Below are 21,139 nucleotides of genomic sequence, written 5' to 3'. Positions count from 1 at the left end.
ACAATCTTCCTGCTGCCCACAGTCAGCCCTCCCTCTTCCCTGGAGGAGGTGAGCTCCTCCAAAGGTGCTGAGATACAGTGATATCAGCGTTGCAGAGGTACAGCTCGGGTACCCTCCAGGCAGAGAGCAGGAAAGCAGCAGGTTTGGGTTTTCCACTTTGGGCTGGAGGAATGGGCAGCCCTACCTCTGCACTGTGCTGTGGGACAATGACTCCCCAGCCAAGCACCCTGCTCACCCCTGCCCTCCCTCATCCACCTTTGCAGCCCAGAGAAATGAATATCAGACACATCATACATCTGGATACTGATGTATCAAGCAAGAGGTCAGCGCTCTTCAGCTCACAGGAGGCTGTAGCAGAGCTGTCAGAGGGGCAGCGTTAATTTTGCCTGTGCCAGGGCACTTGAGGTGATGCTGAGCCACCACAGCTTTAGCGTGAGGGCTCAGCTCAGCCCCTGGTGAGCGAAGCTCATGCACAGGATTACAAGCTGCAACAAAGGAGGGAAATGCAGCCACAGGTGCCACACAGGGAGCAGCCAACAGCCAGAGGGGCCAGCACAGACAAAGCTGCCAGGAAAGCCTCAGCACTCAGCTCGAACAAGAGCTCTCCTGCTCTGGAAGGCAGGGAGGGAGCACGGCCCCAGCAGGCTCCACCTTCCCATTCATGGCACCAACTCACTCCCAGCAGCTTTGCACACACACAGACACCGCAGGAACAACCCCCAGCACTCCAACACGGGTAATGATGAACCTGCCTGCAATACAGGCACTGCACCACAGAGCCCAGCACGGAGGCGAGGGCCCTGCTGCCCATAAACCTCTGTGTCAGCAGTTTCCAGCGATATTCTCCATGAATTAGCAGGATCTGGCAGTATGGCAATGCTGCAAAAAAACCCAGAGGATTAACTGATCTACTGAGGCAAGAAATTGGGAAGTGCTGAGGAAGCAGTGACCCAAGGCAAGTGCAGATCCTCCTGTGTGGTTCTCCTGTGCTGAACCTGCTCCTGAGCCTGGCAGCAGAGCATGGACAGGAGCTGGAACCAGCACACCCTTAATGGCTCAGTGCTGCCCACGGGCACCCTACCCTCCTGCTCTCACCTGGGCAGGGGCTCTCCAAGAGCATCACCTGCTGACCTGCTGCTCACACAGCAATTCCTGAGCACAGAACAAGAGACACGGGACTCACAATCCTGCCTAGTCAGGTCACCAAGCTTTTTAAATTCAGCTGGAAGCCAGGACAGTCACCCTGTGCCAACTGCTGGCCATGAAGGTGTTGTGCCAGGCCGGCAGAGAACCACCCCAGGGAAGAGGTGATGCACAGCTGCCCCTTTTTAGCTCTTTGTGCAAGAAATGTGCCAGCAGAGGAAGCGTGTGGAGCTGCCAGGAAATCCCTGCAGAGCTCCGAGCTAACTAACAAGCTGCCAGAAGAAAGGTCAGCTGGAAATTACAGCCAGCTCCCTGCATGGGTTCAACTCAGGTACAAGGAGGATTTTAAAGGCAATGAACAAACCCCAAAAGTCTACCTTTGCATGTACAGGGTAAGGGCTGTGTGTGCAGCTGGAGATACAGGGAAGAAACAGCCTCGTGTGGGTACAGGGGACACAATGAACCTGCTCCTCTAAGGACAGAGCTGCAAAGGGGGGAGAGGAGCAGGAGGCTCCACGGAGCTGAATCACTCCATTATATTGGATCAAGAGAAGCATCTCTGTGTTTGAGAGTGGTGGGTACAAGCAGTGCTATTCTGCACTCACTGCCACTTGATCTCCTGTGCTGCTGACACCTACAGAAACCCAACAGCCCCCACTCTGCTTGCATTTCTTTGTAAAGAGACCCCTCTCAAAAAAAAAAAAAAAAAATAGCATCAGGGAGCAGTCAAAGCCCAAGTAGGAAAAGCAAATCCCCACCTCAGCCTCCCCTCAAAGGAGGCAAACAAGGAGCCTCCCTGAGCAGCCCCTGTGGGCTGAGTGACCTCTGTGGCACTGCACTGAGCTCTCAGCAAACAGAGCAGCGAGAGGCTCTGGAGCAGCTGGCACGCTTTGCACTTCCCAGCAGCTTTTATGTAAAGAGCCCGAGTTCATTAAACCGTTGGCCTGTGTGTGACTGCCAAGGCTGCAGCACAATCCACAGCTCCTCACGGGTGCCTGCTGCCTCCAGCTCCTGCTCAGCTCCAGAGGCTTTCCCGGAGCAGGGAGGGTGTGCTGCTCCAGTGGGGACAAACACTGGGTCGGCACCGAGGGGAGCAGGGTCCTCTGCAGCAAAACACTGGGCACCACCCCTGCCGATGCTCCAGAGGCACAGCCCAGTCCTCCACACCCTGGGTGCTGCTCCAAGGCAGGGGCGAGGTGGGAAAGCGCCTTAAATAAGTGCCTTACATTGCAAAGTGGGCATCTGGGTTATTTCAGGGCCTGCCTCCCTTCTCATGCGATGTACAGCCCTAAAACAACCCCAAACCGCTGTGTAAGACAAGCAACGGCTGCCACCGCTTAGGACAAGCTGCCCCCTCACTTACTGCAATGTAACGGTGTGTGGGAGAAGTGTGGAGTCTCTTAGAGACTTGAAGAGCAATCGAAAAGCCTCAATAGTTTTGCAAACCTGTTCTCCCCTTCCCCCACGTGTCCTCAAAGAGCACCGATCTCTGTTTTTCGAGCCCATTGCTCAGGATGTGGGAAGGCAGAGCAGGGGGCGGGTTGTTTTTCAGGCTGAGCCTGTCCCTGCACCACCTCCCCAGCGCTGCGGTGGCACTGCTGGAGCACCAGCCACTCACCAGGGACAGCCAAGACAGAGCCCCGTCGGCTGTGTGGCCTTGGGGACCTCTGGGATCCTTCCTCAAGCCGAGCCAACGCTACCAGGCCGGATGAACCCTCTGCGAGAGATCTGGGGATGGTGCCAGTGGACAGCCTGGCATCCCCCTCTGCCCCAGGGCACAGCCTGGCTGCCAGCTCCCCCCAGCACAGACACGCTGCTCCCCCTGCCTTTTTGGTTTCTTAATGCACTGCTTCAAAAAGAAGAGATAGTGGGGGAAAGGCAGGAACAGAAGAGTCCTCTGAGGCAGAAGCAAATTCCTCCCCTTCCTCCGTTCCTTTCCATTTGTGCTGCTGGGTGGGGACACCCCCTGTGCAGATCGCTGGGGCAGCAGGGCAGGACGGGCCTCCCGCGGTCCTGCCCTCCCTCCTGCTGTTTGCTTTCCACGGCAGGGGGCAGGAGGGGTGGGCACAGCCAGCCCTCACCTGGAGGAGCAGCTGTGGATTCACCCTGGGGGGTTCTGTGTGGTTTTTACACACACGGCAGGGCCATACCCGATGCTGCAGTGACCTTTGCTCGCGGTGCTCTGTCACTGGTGGCTGTTGATCCTGGCCGGGGAAAAATCGTGTGCTGGCAGTGTGGGCCAGCCCCTTTAGGAGTCTCCTTGGAAACGCTTCCAACTCCCTTAACTCACCCACACCCTGGCCCCTGCCATCACCCACCAGCGATCTCACCACTCCAAGAGCCAGGAGTCCAGCCTGCCTCAGTTTCCCCTCCCAGCCAGGGGTCAGCCCTGCAAGGAGCCCCCAGGGAACACCCATGAGGGGCATCCTGCCTGCCTGAAGCTCCTTCGTGCTCTCTTCAGGAAAGGCCAGGACAGCTGGGAGCTATTCCTGGAAAGCCTAAAAACGCCGTGGCTGAGTCAGCACTGAGGCTCCCCCAGCAAGCCCCTGCCAATGCCCCACTGCCAGGAGGCCACAGACAGACAGACAGGCACACACAGAGACAGGGACACGGAGCAGCAGCCCAGCTCCCCTCTGCTGTGCCAGCCCAGCCACGCGTCACTGTCAGGGTGAGGGCTGTGACAGCACAGTTAGCTGTGTCCCTGTGCCGTGGGCTGGAGCTGTGCCAGCCCCCAGGGCTTTTGTTCCCACATCCAAGGGAGCCAGCGCAGCAATTGCCAGGGGCAGCTTCAAAGTCATCACTGCCGGTGGACTCGGGGCCAAAGGCAGTGCCATCCATCACCACCCCCTCCCATCCTCATCCCATCCAGTCCTCACAGAGGCCCAGCCTGGAGACAGACACGGCACAAACACTGCCTGTCCAGGACAGTTCCTGAGCATGAAGGGCAAATCTCCATGAGCACTGCCCTTGGCTGCATTCCCACACACGGGGACAGCCTGCCCTCTCCCTGTCTGCTTCCCTGGAGCTGGGAATCAGCAGCTGAGAGCTCCAGCAGTTGTGTCCACTGGGAAGGGCAGAGGTCAGCGACTGTGAGTACCCAGCAGGCTGTTCCAGACCCACTGCTGCTACCAGGGCCAGGCTTTGCCCATAACCACACTGCAGCTCTGCAGGGCAGGACAGCAGTGACACCATAACACACCTCAGCTCCTGAGCAGGGACAGGTTTTCCTTTCAGTTCACTGCACCTCAGACAAGTCAAGCACTGTCAGCAGCCCAGCCCTGCCACCCACTCAAGGCTGGCAGTCTGTGACACCAGCAGGTGACAGACAGCAGCACTGCACTGGGCAGCACACAAGAGTCTGGGTCCCAGAAAAATCAAGAGCCAAAAGACCAGGGTTTTCCATGAACAGTTTAAGAACTGGGAACACCCAATTTTAGCTGTCTTTGGAATTCAGGCCCTCCAAATTGACACTTCAGAGTCATAAAAATGCATAGTCAGCAATGCATTTTCCTCCCATCCTTCCCAGTCCACACTGGTCCAAGTTGTCAAGGGGATGGCTCCCAAGGGCAGCCTCACAAGAACTGGCTGCCAAAGCACCTATCAAAATCTCCCAGAGGCTGCAGACCCAGTGAATAGCACCTTCCCACTCCAGCCTGGCTTGTGCCACTGCTCAGCTTTACCAGGACGGAACCAACCACAAGATCACAGCTCTCCCCTGAATCACTAAATACCAGAAGCAAAAGGTGCATGTTTCAGCTGCAGGTTTAAACCTCTCCAAGAGTCCACACTCATTTGCAGCCTCCAGCCCCCACCTCATCTAAACTCAGTAGTCTGCAGCACCTCACAAAGGGATTTTGTCACCCTGACATTCATGGCCGGGCTCTGTGCTCAGCCCTAAATCCACAGTCAGGCAGGAATGTTTCCCACTGCCCTCCCAGACAGTTTACCTCCCCCTGCAGCCCCCACCGGGCCGTGAGCCAAGAGGTGAGCCAGCCAGCTGTCTCCCTGCCCAGGGACCTGGAGCAAGCAGCTCTCTCTCCAGTTGCTGTGGGGATGTCACTCTTCCCTCCGTGCTAAAAGCTCTGCTTGCAAAATTGCTGAGCCAGCAGAAACTGCCACTTCACTTTTAACCCATTTCCTGTTATCAGATAAAACAGTATCAGGGGGCTGAGCTCCTCCTAGCCCGGGCTTTTGCCACATTGCTGTTACAGCCACTGCCTTCAGCAGGTGAATACTGGCACTGCTTGATTTCAACAGGAGCCAGGGCACAGCATGAATTATTTGTGGTAAGGCTGACCTATTTAACAGCAGAAAGACAGCATTCATTCGGGCCCAGATCCCCCCAGAGGCTGCTGGTGTCACTTTACCCCACAGATAATGCAACCCTGTCACCAGCTCTGGGCATCTCACTCGTGGGTGGTGCAGGGGTAACCGTCCCAGGCTGATCCTGCCGTGCTCCCAGTGCTTCTCTTGGAGCACAAGTGACACCTCCAAAGCCCTTTCAGACTCCTCCTGGCTTCCTCTGACCAGCTTTGAGCAGCGTTTTGTGACCACCACTGTCAACACATGCAGGAAGTGGGGCAGAGGGAACCCACAGGGCCTTGGGACAGCGGAGCAGTCGCTGCTGACAGCTCTGCTTCGGGCAGATCAGGGCCAGAGGATGCCAGCAGAGTGTGCAGGGTGCCTGCCAAGTTCTGCAGCTATTGAGGATGCTTCTCTGCACAGCTCCTACTAAGCTCTTGTAGTCTCCAATATTGGCTCCCATCCCCTGTGCACAGGCCAAGGCAGCCTGTGAAGGGGTATCTCACGTGGAGAGGATGCTGAGGTCTGGGTGATGCATCTCTGTAAACCATCTCAGAAGCACAGATCTCCCCCAGGGCTCTGTGGACCGTACCTTTGTCTGCCAGGGACAGGGTGCTGTTGAAGTACTGCTCCTCCACAGTCCAGGCTGTGTCGTTGATCTTGTTGGACACCCCACAGGACCCAATGCAGCTCACCTTGATGGCTGTGGAGAGACAGCACACAGGTAAGCACTGGGAGAAAGCAAAACCTCGGGTCCAGACCTGCAGCAGGTACTGCACATGGCCCTGTGCAGGAGCAGAGCCTCGTGAAAACACACACAGGGTGAGAAAATGGAGCAGTGGAATCAGGTCAGCTTTCATTTCAAAATCATGTTTTCCCCCTACTCCCAGCACTGCTGAACTACCCCAGTGCTATTCCCAGATATGATCACCTTTGAAGTCCTCGAGCTGGCTTCCTTGCACTGTGGAAGCCCCTACCAGCAGTGATTCCAGCTCCCTGAGAGGTGAACCTCTCACTAGTTTTCCCCCAAAAGCAGCACTATCCCCTCCCAATTCATGGAACAGCCTTGGCACTCTGGCTGACCAGAGAGACCTCGGTGGCAGAGGCTGTTCCTTGACCTTGCTGCTCTCCTATACACTGCCTCCCACCCCACAAGGAGCCTGATGTCCCACTGCCCCTGGGAGCAGAGACATGTTCTGCACAAGCCCATTAACCAGCTAAACAAGGTGTGCAGCCCTGCCTAAAGCAGCATCAGAAAGCTGAACCCCCCCAGTGCAGTGGGTTCTTTGCTGCTTGAGTTCACAGCCCTGCCAACCTCAGAGGACATCTGCACCCCTGGCAGCCTGTCCCATGTCCCAGGGTCAGTCTCAGCTTCAAAGGACTGCAGTGAAAGCACTTTGCCCGTTAACACTTGTCCTGCATCAGGACCTCCAAAATGTTGCTTCCCAGCAGCCAGACACCCCTCCCAGGGACACAGGGCTCAGCAAAGCCACACAGCACAGTCTGGAGGCATCAGAGATGCCACCCAACCCTCCCAAAGCAAGGACAGTAATTTGAGCTCTGTTCCTGCCTTGCCTGGAGAAAGTCACCCCTGAGCTCAGCCCGGCTCAGAGGAGCCATGTGGCTCTCTGAGGAGCTCCCCACAGACATTTGCAGTTAGTCTTGGCCAACACTCAGCACGTTGAAATTAAGCTCTGGTGTCGACACTGGACCACAGAGACAGACAAACGTGACAGACTGGCCGTGCTGCACAGCAGGAGATCTGCAGTGCTACCCCCACACAGAGAGGGGTAGACCACAGGCAGATCTACAGTGCCACAAACAGAGTCCTTGGGGCTGTCTCCCATCCCAAATCCCTCCAGGTTTTGCGAGACATTTAATGGGCCCACAAAACACCCTCATCCCATTTGCTAGGTGCATGGATCTGCTGGCAGGAAGGTGGCAGGAACCACCAGACAGACTCGGTGCCCATTTCACCCATCTGCTCCCCATATTCAAGCCACAGCCACAGGAAGCATCTCCCTGGGAAGCAGGTGGCCAGTTTGCCTTGGATTAAGAGCTCTCCCTGTCCCCTCCACAAGCATTCTCAGCCCTGCCAATACCACCACCTCCACCCACCAACCCAAACATCAAGTGATGCCACCTGCAACCACCTCAACCAGCTCTCCAGAGCACCTGCCTGGCCAGTGTGACCTTGTCTTCCATGCTGATGCAGGACAGTGTGGAAAGAACCCCAAATCCAGCCCTCTCTGCAGGGGGAATGCAGAGTTCTTACCCCAGTCCTGGCAAGGGCAGGTGCTTTGCTATGTGCAGTCAAGTGGAATGAGCTCCTCAGGGCTTAAACTCTCTAATCCCACAAGGAAGAAGAGCCTCCCCCATCACGCCTCCTGCCATACCCCCACAGCTCATCACGAGTGAGATGAAGAGCCCATTGCAGTCCAAGTGTTGTTTTGTACTCAAGGACAAAGGATAAGCAGCTCCAGATGCCAACTCTCATTAACCAAACATAAATACAGCACCAAGGCTGACACATCTCTCGCTTGTTCGTGTCCGTGATGTGTGCTGGCATTCCCAAGGCAGGGCAAGAACAGGAGAGCACAGCCTGCAACAGGAGCTGCCACCCCACAGCACCCCTGGGCTGAGACCTCCCAAGGTGAACCAGCACAGCAACCCCTGGCACACCTCCAGGGGACATCCAATTCTCTCTTTTGCAGGATGGCAAAGCCAAAACCACAGAGGAGTCTCAGCATCAGGAGTCACAGAATGTGCTGAGTTAGACGGGACCCACAAAGATCATCCAGTCCAACCCTCAGCCCTGCACAGGATCATTCCCAAGGGTCACACCCTGTGCCCCAGAGGATCATTCAAACCCTCCTGGAGCTCTGGCAGCCTTGGGGCTGTGCCCACTGCCCTGGGGAGCCTGTTCAGTGCCAACCACCCTCTGGGGGAAGAACCTTTCCCTGAGATCCACCCTGAGCCTGCCCTGACACAGCTCCAGCCATTCCCTGGGGGCTGTCCCTGGTCCCCCCAGAGCAGAGCTCAGTCCTGCCCCTCCTCTGCCCCTGCCCAGGCAGTTGGAACTGCAAGAAGCTCTCCCCTCAGTCTCCTCTGCTCCAACTGAACACACCAAGTGCCCTCAGTGTCCTCACACGGCTTCAAATCAAGGCCCTTCCCCATCCTCATTGCCTCCTTTGGACACTCTCAAATGGCTTCAGATCTTCCTTATGTGGTGGTGCCCCAAACTGTCCCAGTATTGCAGGGGAGGCCTCCCCAGGGCAGAGCAGAGCGGGACAAGCCCCTCCCTGACCCAGCCAGTGATGCTGGGCCTGGTGCCCACCACGAGCAGGGTGACATCCTATATACCCACCCTTTCTTGCTCCCACCTGGGCAGACCACCACACCTCTGGGCTCACAACAAGCCTGTCCTGCTCTGAGTTAGCCCAGATAACACAGATGGGTCCTGTCAAATCGAGCCCAGACTCAACCTCTTCACTCCCACATTTTCTCACACAGAACATGTGAGCGAGAAAAGCCCAACCAAGAACTGGGGAACATTCCCATCCTTGAGGAGCAGCAGCCCCTGAGCAGCCCCTCCCTCAGCCACAGGAGTTTATAGATCCCCACCATCTGCTGCAAGGCCCAGATAAGGGGATGCCAGGCTCCCATTCCAGGCTCCCATTCCAGCCTTGCTGTACTGCAGTGCTGAGGTGCTCCTGTTCCCGGGAGGCAGGTGGGTGGGAATGCTCAGGCACACACACACACACACATATTATGGCCCAGCTCCCTTCCCACACAGACTCAGCCACCAAAGACCGTGGGTTTGCAGCCTGACACTCAGAGCCAGCCCTTGGCAGGTGGGCCCTGCTGCCGTGGTTAAACACCAGGGCTGAAGTCAGCCCGTGTCCAGAAGTCTCCCTGCAGCCAGCTCAGGGGTTCTCCAGCACTGGCACAGGAGCTGTCAGCTCCAAGGCTTCTCAGTTCACCACTGACATCCCAAACTGGCTGGCTGCAGCCAGCCTTTCCCACAGAGGAGGGACAGGCCCTTGATGGAGAGCTCTGGGGTTCTCAGGAGCCTCAGTCCTTCGTCCCCAGCCACATTCCTGACCATCACACACCCTGGGACTGCCATCCCAGGGGCATGAGGGCAACAAAAAGGGGCAGAAAGCAACATTCCAAGCTAAAAGGCTTGAGGGGAATTTCACAGCAATGAAACTCTCCCCATTCTTCTACGCTCCCCAAAGCTCTCAGCCTGCTGTCACCAGGCACAGCCAGTCAACAGGTGCAGGACAAGCCTTGGAGCAGTTCAGGGGGCAGAGATTTGTTAGGGAGCATCTTCTCCAACCTGCTCCAGAAACATGAGCTCCCCCCACCTCAGTGAGTGAGAAATGGGGTGGCCAACAGCTCTGAGCACAGGCCTTGCCCCCTGGCTGACAGTGGGGCTGTGGCTGAACAAAGGAATCACTTGTCCCAGCTCATCCCTCAGGCTCCTGGAGGAGCCAGCAGATCCCCAGGTTCACCCACTCCCCCCACAGTGCTGGGGGCAGCAGGTCCAGGACAGCCAGACAGCCCCCCAGTTTCATTCCCACAGCCCAAGAAAGCCTGGCAGCCACAGAGTCTCATTCCCCCACGTTATCTGTGAGGTTTCAGAGGCGCCCAGTTCAACAGGTCAAACCATTTATGTCATTCCTAACCAGGTTTTGGAGCAAGAAACCATGAAATCAGCCTCTCCATGAGCATCCCATGGCAGAGGGAGATACTGAGGACTTGCCTGGCTCTCATCCACAGGCTGCAGAAGGAGTGACAGGGGGATGTGACAGGTACAACTTGGGTGGCTCTGGGGGCAGTTGCAACCCAAAAAATGGCACTGGCAGGACAGGCACCATCAGAGCTGTTGCAAAAGCAGCCACCTGAGGCACAGAGATTGTCAGCCTGACTGTCAGGAAGAAAAACGTACAATCTGAGCCTTTCCAAGGAAATCTCTGTGCAAAGCTGCAAACAGAACAAGTGAGAAAAGTTTCTGCATCAGAATAGGTCCATTCCAGTTAGTGGGAAGCCACTAAAAATGCCTCTGGAATCCAGCGCTACCAGTGGCCCCAGTCACCACGCTCCTGCTCCCTGTTTACCCAGGGTGATTTGAACAAACAGAGTTAAAAAACAAAGTCCAAACAGCGTGAGGGAAGTGGAAGGGGGAGGCAAAGAGCAGCGAGCAGGGAAGAAATGAATGATGAAGCCATGCAGAAGACAAGAGCCCTTCTCCCCCGCAGTCCCTCGGGGATGCAGGGAAGCGGGCAGCTCCACATCCAGCCAACACGCTGCAGCACGCGCCAAAGGCTGGAAATAAAAGGAGACAGCTCAGCCATATCCATCTCTGCACTGAGTAAAAATAGAGATGCCAGGAGCTGGGCACGTCTGCCTTCTTCCAAGGTGATTTAAGGAGAGCAGCAGGAGACTTCAAGTTACTTTTTCTCGTGACCCAGTGAGGTGGCCTTTTTGGGGGAGCTGTTGTTTCATCTCAGGCAAGGGGAAAGCACAGGACACGTGTCCCCTCCCCTGCCAGGGGCAGGTTGTATGGGCACATCCCTATTTCCAAAATCCAGTCATGTCCTGAGCAAGCAGAGACTCACTGGCCACCCTGCACTCAGCCCCAGACCCAGATCCTCTGGCTTCAAGTCCCACCTGTGTCACACACCTGCCACAACAGGGATGGGCAGAGCTGGAGGAGAAGGTGATGCCGATATCTTGGTTGGTTTGGGTTTTCTGGGGTGAGCAGAAGAGGCAGCAAAGCCAGTTCAGAGAATCACAGAATACCCTGAGCTGGAAAGGACCCACAAGAAAACTCCTGTCCCTGCACAGACACCCCAACAATCCCACCCTGTCCCTCAGAGCATTGTCCAAACCCTCCTGGAGCTCTGGCAGCCTTGGGGCTGTGCCCACTGCCCTGGGGAGCCTGTTCAGTGCCAGCCACCCTCTGGGGGAAGAACCTTTCCCTGAGAGCTAACCTGAGCCTCCCCTGGCACAACCTGGCACAGCTGGGAGCGGTGGCTGTTGCATTTGGCAGCAGTTTACACAGGACAAACAGATTGAAGGTCCCATCGTTCCCTTTCCTCTGCAAGGACAGAGGAAGAGCTGGTGACAGAGCTCTGTAACAGCACTTAGGAACAACCCTGGGGTGCTTTCAGCCAAAGCCTCCCCAAATCTCCACATGGCCTCAGCCCTTCCTGCTGGACCCAGAGGCTCCAGCCACCCCTGGTGCAGGGAAGGAGTGGCCCGGTCCTGTATACATGGGATGAGATGGATGGCAGAGCCACCCTGTGCATCTGCAGTGACCTCCTGCAGGACAAGGGACCAGGGCACGCATTTGTGACCAGAGGGTATGTGGGGACTGAGACACCCTTTGGACAACTTGTGTACCCCTGAGTGCAGATAACAGGGGAGCAGAGGAGGAGAGAGTGCTGTGGGAGTCCATCAAGTCTGCATCAGAGAAGTCTTCATTTCATCCAAGCAGGCACGGGGAGCCAGAGCCCCCTTTCCTCATCCCTCTCCATCAGAGCCACGGCAGACAGTGATCACTTTTTAATTAGATTCCCTCAAGCTGCTGTCTGAGCGCCCGGAGCTGCAGGGACTGAGAGCATCCCATGAGCTGGGAATGAGCCATTTTCCATCCCAAGGGCCAGAAACAGCCCTGGGAGAAGGGAGTGATGGATCCTCCTGAGCCCCAACCCCTTCCCAAACCCATAGCAGCAGGGACCTGTCCTTGACAGAAGGATGGGCTGTTGCAGTGGCAGCAGGAAGTCACCTCAACACAGCACCACAGTTCCACCTCGGAGTGACCCCTCTGGGTTCAGCAAACATCACAAGTTTGGGTACCCCCTGAGTACTTCTGGCCCTGTAGAGGTCCTGCCCTGGATCTGTATGAAGATAAGGGGTTTGGGGTTACCCAACCTGCCAGCAAAGCAGGACCAGACGGTGCTGGGAAAATGGAAAGCCTGGGAGAGAACAAGACCCACAGACAGAGCAAGTTACTCTCAGTTTGCAGCGAGTGGGTAATTCCTAGAAAAGTTCCATGAAAGGTGGACACCAAGGAAACTGAAACCCCAAAAAGGGGCAGGATGAGGATTTTGTACTGCTGATGGTCTTTACATAGAAACACACCCATACAATGTCAGACAGAAAGGGCTCCTGTCTGGCGAGCAGGAAGGCTGGGAGCTCACAAGACACACAACTCCCTCGTGCGTGAATGTATTAAGACACTACTAATTAAAACAACAGCTCCTAATTAATTCTCAGATGTCCCCATCCTTCTGGGTCCATCCTGTCAGTTCTTGAGACACAAATAGTCTTGAGCATTTCACAAGTCAGTGAGGCAAGAGCAGAGCTTACACCCCATGCTGGAGGCAGTGGCGGGTTTGGCACAAGCTTAAGGATTGTCTGGGGAGGTTTTTATCTTCTTCCTTCCCAAGAGCCCAGCACAGGGGCAGGAAAGGGATTTGGCCTCTAATGTGGAAGGAGAGGAGTTGTCTAGAAGAGTAGTCTGTGCTTTCCATCTCAGCTCAAATCCAAGCCTGTAGCCAGGCCCCAGGAGGTGACTTGTCTGGAGCTGACACTCATGGAGCAGCATCTCCCACACCACCAGCAGCCCCCAGCACATGGAGGACTTGGCTGCTGCTCCCTGTAACCAGGAGGGACATCCCACCTCCCACAGCCTGCCAGCCCATCACACAACTCACACCCAACACAGCTCCCTGCTCCAAGGCTGCAGACAGGCTCCCAGGGAAATACGGAGTCCTTGCTCCAGTTTGACCCATCTCTGCCCCTGTGCTGCTGCCCACGGCAATGCTTCTGCCACACACAAGCCCAGCTGGGGCTCAGGACACCCCTGCAGCCCCCTCTGCCTGGCTTTAGCATCATTTAACCCTGAGGAGCAAGCTCTGCCACTCAGTCATTCCTTCCCCAGGCTGGCACGTGCTCTCTGCATCCTGCAAGAGGCTGGACCAGCCAAACCCCTCACGGCAGCCAAAGGGACGGTCCCTCCCTTCCTGGCTCTGACCCTTCAGTGAGATGATTTCTAGGTCAGCAGAGCCCTGCAAGCCCAAGCTCAGCAAACCCATCCTAAGGGCCAGCAGTGCCAGTTCTCCCTGGCTCTGTGGCAGCAGAGCTGTACGTGCCCACTGGCAGGCTGAGGCAGGAGGATCCACCTGGGTGTCCCACAGAGCCTGCAGGAAGCACAGCCCCACCCAGCACAGCCCCACGCTGCAGGAAGGCCAGACCAGCTCCTCAACACAGCCTGGAAAAACTCCACCTGCAGCAACCCCAGCTCTGCCACGCGGGCAAAGCGACCCACAGCCTTTATTTTGGCCATGCAGGAGTTATTTTAGCCCGAGTCCAGCCCAGCACGAGAGGGGGGACAGGTATGGACACACAGAGGATGTCCTTACTCTAGGAATGCAGAAGTCTCCAAAGGGAGGCTGGGCAGGTGTGTGCCTGCAGAAAATCAGGAGAACAAATCTTGTCTGAGCCCTTTCCCAGACAGGTCTCTCCTCCCCCACCTCTTCCAGCACTTTCTTCCACCACACTGAGAGCAACAAGCAAACCTACATTTTCCAGCTCCTCCCCTATCTCAGGGGTCAACGTACACCCCGAGAGAAGAAAGCAAACTCTTGGGCTTCCTCTTTAGAACAAACTCCTGTTCAAACCAAAGGCTTTTCTCCCTTGTGGAGCCAACAGGTTTATTTATAGCACGCCAGTGTTTTATCAGCACGCTGCCTGCCCTCGAGGGAAGGGGGTCATCTCGAACATCTGGAATTAAATCCTCAGCTGAGCACATTTAACGAGCCTGTCTCTGCACATGTCGGGCTGGGGGTGGAACAAGGCCACCAGTGAACAAGGCCACAGGGGAGGGGGACGACCACGTGCCACGAAGTCTGTGCCTTGGATCTGCTCCTTAGCAACAGGCATGAAAACACTGCAGCACCTGCACGCAGGGCCTCACACCCCTCACCCCCATCCCCACCGAGCTGCTGCTGCCACAGCCACCTCACTGCTCCACAGACACACACTCCAGAAAGGGGGTGCTGGGGGAGTCACTCCTCCAAAACTGCCTCTTGCAAAAAACAAGGCAAGTTTGGGGTTTTTTTTTAAGCTTCAGGCTGATGTAGTTCCCAGTGCTCTGCATGCAGATAGCCTGGGAGGAGAGGGGAGGAATGGGCTTGCTCTGCCTTGAGAGCCCACAAAGGCAGAGGAGGCTGTACCACAACAGGCAGGCAGAGCAGGGTCAGTGGACATGGCCTGGCAGTGCCTGCAGAGGAAGCAGGGAAGGAGAAAGTTGTACATCAGACCAGTTTTGGAGCCCAAACGCTCATCCCCATCCTAGATGGCCTGTTTGACCTGAACAGTCCAGCAGGGCTGGACACAGGGCAACCCTCGGGTGCTCCTGCAAGGAGAGCAACTGTGCCCCACCCCAGCACACCGAGGGACTGTCCTCTTCCTCCCAAGCCATGGATGGCAGCTGCAGGTCTCCCTGTGTGCTGGGAACAGCCAGATCAGAGCAGCAGAGGAGGCACTGCAAGAATCTATCTGGCAGAGAGAGAGGCAGATCTCACAGCTCCCTACAAATATCTCCATGCCAGCCACCCACCTCAGCCACACTGCCAGCACTCACAGCCTCCTCTCCCAACATCCATCCCTCTGAGAGCTGGAGGGGAAGTGCGGAGAGGCTGCAGAGCAGCAGAAGGCTGGAGGAGATAGTGGCAGCGTTTCATGTGGATCTTCAACCGCTCTGGGGTGTGCAGCCAACTTTCAGTCTCATGAAACTTCTTTGCTTTGTGCTTCTCTGGACAGCCTGCAGCTGCCAGCCTGGTACAAGAACATCTCATATTTAGGATCTCAGCGAGGTCCAGAAGAGCTTTACTCGTCATCCCCTGCACAAGATAGGTCCTAACTTACTCCATCCTTCTCGTGGTACCTGCGTAACTTAAACTGACTTTTGTGAGCCCTGAATTTAAGTAAGCGAAGCAAGGCTGTGCACACATAAGCAGTCAGGGCATACTCATTTTCAGCATTTTGCCCCTAGAACAGAGCTGTGGGAAGGGAATGCAAGTCCCAGATGCCCAGTGTGCAGCCAGACTAGCGGAGTGGAAGCAGAGTCAGCAGCTCGCCCCGGCTCACAGGAATGCTGATGGATGCCAGGACCTGCCAGCACTCAACACTTCAGCCAGCCAGGGACCACAGCCACCCTTCCTTGGGCTGAGCAGCACTGAAACAGGAGTGAGGAACCTCTTTTTTTTATAGCTTGCCTGAAGTGAAATAGGTTTCCACCCAGCACTTAGCACTACTTTAGGCCAGAGCAGTTAAGATATTCTGGTACATTCAACTTGGCTGTCTAAATAAGGAAGAACCAGGCAAGGAGCCCCACCACAACCTACCACAGAGCACTGCAGGTCCCAGGAGGGATGTGCTGGGTGCTTTCAGACCAGTCAGGTCTAGGGTGTAACCAAACTACCCCTTCAAACTCATTAACTCAACCCTTCTTTCCCAGCAAATGCAAAGCCTGGCACCCTTTCCCACCTCGCTGGCAGAACAAGCCGCGACTCACAAGGAGCAGCCAGAGAGGCTGAGCCCTCTGATGTCCTGGGAACACACCCCTGTGAGCGACCACCACCAGCTCCACTCTGCTCTTCCCACACCCCAGAGCAGGTCTGACCTGCTCTTTCTCCCAGACAGCCCCTCTGCCCTCGCCACAGGAGCATCACCCCTCCACGCTGGGTGGAAAAGCCACTGCAGAAGATAAACAGCCGACTGATCAGGTTTCCCTACTCACCACAAAGAGTTTGATTCACCAGAGCCTACTCCCTTTTCAGACTCTTTCTAAATAAAGGCTTCAAAGAGTTCTGGAAATTCATGCTTAACAGGCTTACAGTAATACCAGAGCACAAGGGCTCCTGTGGGCCAGACTCTGCTGCGGGACTGGGTCACGCTCATTTTCTTCTGACACTCTCAGATGCCCTTTTCTAGGATTTAAGGCTAAAACAGGTCCGGCTCATTTTGGCAGACCCTTGTGGCCACCCATGACAAGCCGGACACTGCTGTCCTGGGCTCAGCAACACACAGCCCTGCAGATGCAATGCAGAAGCTCAGGAGAAGAGATCAGGCTCCTTCATCCCCTCCTGAGGCTCAAGGGATGCTCCTGAGCATGAACTCCCCAGAACCCACTCCCCACCCTCAGAGATGAGCACTTGCAAAGTCAGTTCAGCTCCTGGAGGGACAGGAAAGGCTTGTTACATGCTGGGCACCCCCAGCTGTGCCTGGGGCTGGAAGGATTCAGCACAGACAATATTGCCACAACCCGGTGTCTGGAAGAGCCTCTGTCCCCACGGCACCGAGAAGGACAAAAGCAGCACGTTCAGGACTGCTCAGCCATCCTGGGAACAGGAGTTTCAGCGTGAGGGGTTGGAGCCCACAAACAGGGAGAGGAGACAAGAAGGAACCACGTGGAATTGAGGTCCGTCCGCCCTGCTCCAGGCGCTGAACTCGCAACTCAGCAGATAGAACTGCTGAGACACCTCCGAATGATTTAGTGCTGCTGCAGCTCCCCGGCACGAGCCCGGAGCCAGCTCCCCTCCTCCCAGCAGGGGAGGTTTCGAGTTCTTTTTCCTGAAGAGCCTTATTTACAAGCAGTAAAGCAACCCTGCATTTAGTGCCTCCTCACTCCGCCCAGGTACCGGCGCGGGCAGGTTCTCCGGTGGGGAGGCAGGAAGGCACAGCGTGGGATGGGAGATCCCAGCCCCACCTGCTCCCCAGTGGAGATTTCACACACCACACTGAGCTCTGGAGCACTGCTTTTGCACATCTCTGTTGTCAAGAAATCCCCCCCAGCCCCAGCATCTTCAGAGAAAACAGCCAGAATCCACTTCACTCTGCATAAGAGCTGCTCCTGTGATTTTCTTTGATGCCATTCAACGCAAGCAGCTGGATTCTCTATTTATAGCAAGATCATCAGTTTGGAAAGATGACTTATGTTCTTGTTATTACCAGAGCACCAGATACATAACAAATGCTTGCTGTGCTGGGAGTGCTACAAGGGGGTAAGACAGTGCTCACAGTCAGGCACCTCAGAAATCCAAGCAGACAGAAAGGAAACCTCCAGGACCTGGGCTGAACCCCTGGCCCTGACATTCAGTCCCCTGCTGACAGTCCCCAACTCCTACCCACACACTGAGCTTCCCTCCCCGAGATGATGTCCTCCCAGCCAGTTTTGTCCTGTTCTTACTGCATTTGGGATTCAGGTGGGTGTGTTTGGGAGGGTGAACAGCGAGCTGCTGCAGCGGTGTCACCTCTGGCCTGAGCTGCTGGAGCCAGAACGACCGAGAACACGGTGCCGTCAGCAAGAACAAAGGAGTGGAAGTCATAAGCATTAGTGCTCCAGAAATGATTCATGCTTCTTGGAAACAGCTTTGCTAAGGATATCTGATCAGCTCCAGTTTTTAAGGAAGATTAAGGTGCTCCAAGATCAGGGTGTTTTCAAAGTAGGTCTCCAAGTAACTCCAGGTTGGCACACCTTGTCGAGGGGGTCGGAAGCAGCATCCATCCTTACCTCAGGACACCCCCATATCATCTCCACTGCCATCAGCCAGCGTCTCAAGGTCCTGATACGCCTGGGGGAGTTTGCCCAAGCCGTGCAGTTCAACCACATGGCACTGAACCAGTACTTGATGCTGGGCAAAACAATACCCAGCCACAGGTACCCATTTTCTGGTGAAAAGCCTCTGCCCACAAACTCACCCACAGCAAAACACCTCACTCACACCTGACACTGGCACTCCATCACCCAGTTTTAACTCACCACCAGAGAGAGTTGAGCATGTGAGTTGCTGTTTAAAAGCCATCACAAGCAGACAGAAGCCTGAACATCTCTGTGGTTTGAAGCCATTTCACCTCTGTTTCAGATCCTGGACACGACCCAGGGACTCTGAGCACACACACACAAGGCAAAAATCAGCTGACTGGTACAACTCTGATCCTTTGCTCATTTTCTCCTCTCCTAAGCAGTTTCCATTTCTAGACAAGAGATTTGAAGAGTGACAGATTTTAAGAGCAGCACAAAGACACAATTAACTTCCATAGCAATTCCTGTTGCCAGACTCCAGAGGTCACACCAGTAGCCTGAAGACTGTACGTCGGATATCTCAGCCATCAGCCCTCAAGGAAAGAGGCACAAAATCAAAGCCCAGCCACCGGCATGTTTGCCAGGCTTTCAGGAGTGGCTGCCAGGAGCAGGAGGAGGAAAAGACCTGCCCCAGTGCCTGGCAGAGGACCTATCTCTAAGAGTTGGCACAGGTCAGGTCTGCAGCAGCTTCACAGCACACCCAACCACCCCACTTCCTCCTCCTCTTGGAACAGCCTGAGCATCCCCTCTCCAGACAGCAGAGGATGGTCCACATGTCACAGAATCATGAAATATTCTGAATTGGAAGGGATCCACAAGGATCACCAAGTTCAACTCTTAAGCCCACATGGGGATCAAACCCACAATGATATCAGCGCCATCCTCTAACCAACTGAGCTCATCTCAGGCTCCATCCTACTCTTACTGGCCATGAGAGCCTCTAGCAAGTCAAGTGACAGCTCTGTGTCTTCTACAGACTTGCTTCTTCCCTGGGGATGACTATCAGCACAAGATATTGCACTACACACACCAAGCAGAGCTCACTCATCCCTGCACCCACACCTCCCTTGGCAGAGGGGCTGGCCCGAGCCAGCACCTTCCCTGGCAGCTCCTCCTCACCCAACCCTGCCAGGGATGGGGAGCTGCCTCAGGAGGAGAGGGATGGAAACCCACAGGCTCCTTTGTCCCAGCCAGGGAGCCTCCCCTGCCGCCGACCTGACTGCAGCCCTGAAAGACAAGCCACATCTCTGACAGCTCTGCGCTGCTCCGGGGAAGGAATAAGCGCTCACACCCCGTTTGTCACACTTGGAAGCAAATCAGATAGACAGAACTCCACTCCACTTGTCCTCCCATTTTGTTAAACAAGGGATGGGAGGCCGTGGCACGTCTCCTCGCCAAGGAAAGCAGCAAACAGGTTTTCAGCTGAGCACAAGTGCTGCGCGGGCGGGGGGAGCGGCAGAGAGGCAGCGACAAGAGACACAAACCCACCTCGTGATCAGTTATTGACTCCAGAGGAGCTGGAGCTCTCTCAGCAAGCCAGCCAGGAGAGCAAAAATCCCTCTTTTGTTCCCCAGCCTCAGACAGACTTGGCCACACAGCTCCCCGCTGTCTCGCTCCACACAATGAGAGGGAAAGTTAATCCACCTCTGCCTGAGCAGGAGCCATCCAGGCTGCCGGAGCCATCCAGGAGCGTTCCTGCACAGCAGTGCCAGCCTCGCCTCATCCTGGCACCCACCACTGCTAGCAGATACCAGGCAGCTCAAGGACCTTACCGGGCACTGCCAGGATTGCCAGGGATAGCGGCAGCTTCGGAGCTGCTCCCGCTTTCCAAACCCCACAGGCCCTTGCTCAGCTCTCTGGGTGCTGTGCTCCCTCCCCACACCACATCCCAAAGCAGGGACCAGCCGTGGGATCCCTCCTGCCCCGATGGTGTGCAGGTGACCTGTGCTGCCAGCACAGAGATTTCAAATCCACCTTCAAAGACAAACTTCTGACTCAGGACAGAGCCAAGTTCTGCTAAGCAGGGACTAAATCCATCCTCTCCCAAGCAGCTCAAGCCACAGCCTTTCTGCAGGAACAATGTTTTCCACTGTATCAGAGGTCAAGTGGTAGGAGGACGGTGGCCAACAGAGTCCTTTGGTGTCACCCCTTCCCCTCAGGAAGGGCACAGGTTACACACACGTCAGAACCACCTTGTGTGTTAGCCAAACCCAAACTTCTTCCTACTGCCCTCCTAGGGAACAGAAGTCATCTTTTAGTTTGGGCAAATGGCTCAGGATTCAACTGATCTGCTCCCCATCCCCCTTCACCACCAGCTTTCTCTGTTCTCCTTATGAGAAGTGAGAATATTTACTACATTTAAGATCAGAGAAGGAAATTACAATTCACGGGCTCTCTGCTCTGCAGAAATGGGAATTATGTATCTGTATTTCGAGAGCGTGAACAGACACAGGTACTTGTGTCTGGAGCTTTGTAGTTCAAGGGAGTGATTTTAAAGTCAAGTCATCCCTGCATAAACCTGGACAGCTAAATAACAGAGCAGGGAATAGCAAAGTGCTGAAATCTGCTCCGGAAAGCATTTGCTGTTTCTTTACTCTCAGTGACCTGGCACAGAGGGCTGTTATTTTAACATTACCCTTGTTCTGGTGAGATGCCTCACTGAACGGCAGGCAGAGGGACCAAAATAATCCACACAGCTCCCCTGGAAGCCACAGAGTTGAGAGGAAAGCGCTCCAGCATCCCCGAGCAACACAAGCCTTTGTTCCTGCACAGCTCCTGCCAGCAACAGGGACTGCCTGCCCTGCTCCAAACAAACTTACTTCCCTCCTCCCTCACTTCCCTCCCCCCAAATTAACTCCATCTCCAGCTGTCCCTGTGCGAGCTTCCTGTGAGATTAATTATTCTTTGTGCACCCATGTTTGTTTGATGATTTACCCAGCGAACCAGGCACAATGATTAGGAATTCCCCATTTCCATCAGTGCTCTCCCCTGAGGCTCACAAGTTTTCTGGGAAGGTCCTTCACCCTGGCAGGG

The 21,139-nt window shown here is 55.4% G+C and overlaps 1 protein-coding gene across 1 annotated transcript in view; it reads right to left on the bottom strand.

Moving 5' to 3' along the window:
• The window catches only part of ARRDC1 (arrestin domain containing 1), a 38,257-nt gene that overhangs the window by 14,188 nt on the left and 2,930 nt on the right, over positions 1-21,139 (bottom strand). Inside the window, exon 2 of the mRNA XM_050319808.1 lies at positions 6,038-6,148. Within this exon, the coding sequence (XP_050175765.1) occupies positions 6,038-6,148 (111 nt within the window). The remainder of the gene's footprint in view (positions 1-6,037; positions 6,149-21,139) is intronic.

This window comes from Myiozetetes cayanensis, unplaced genomic scaffold, assembly GCF_022539395.1.
Source record: "Myiozetetes cayanensis isolate MyiCay16 unplaced genomic scaffold, myiCay2020 scf23, whole genome shotgun sequence".
Classification (NCBI taxonomy): domain Eukaryota; kingdom Metazoa; phylum Chordata; class Aves; order Passeriformes; family Tyrannidae; genus Myiozetetes; species Myiozetetes cayanensis.
This window is presented reverse-complemented; position numbering and strand designations above follow the sequence as displayed.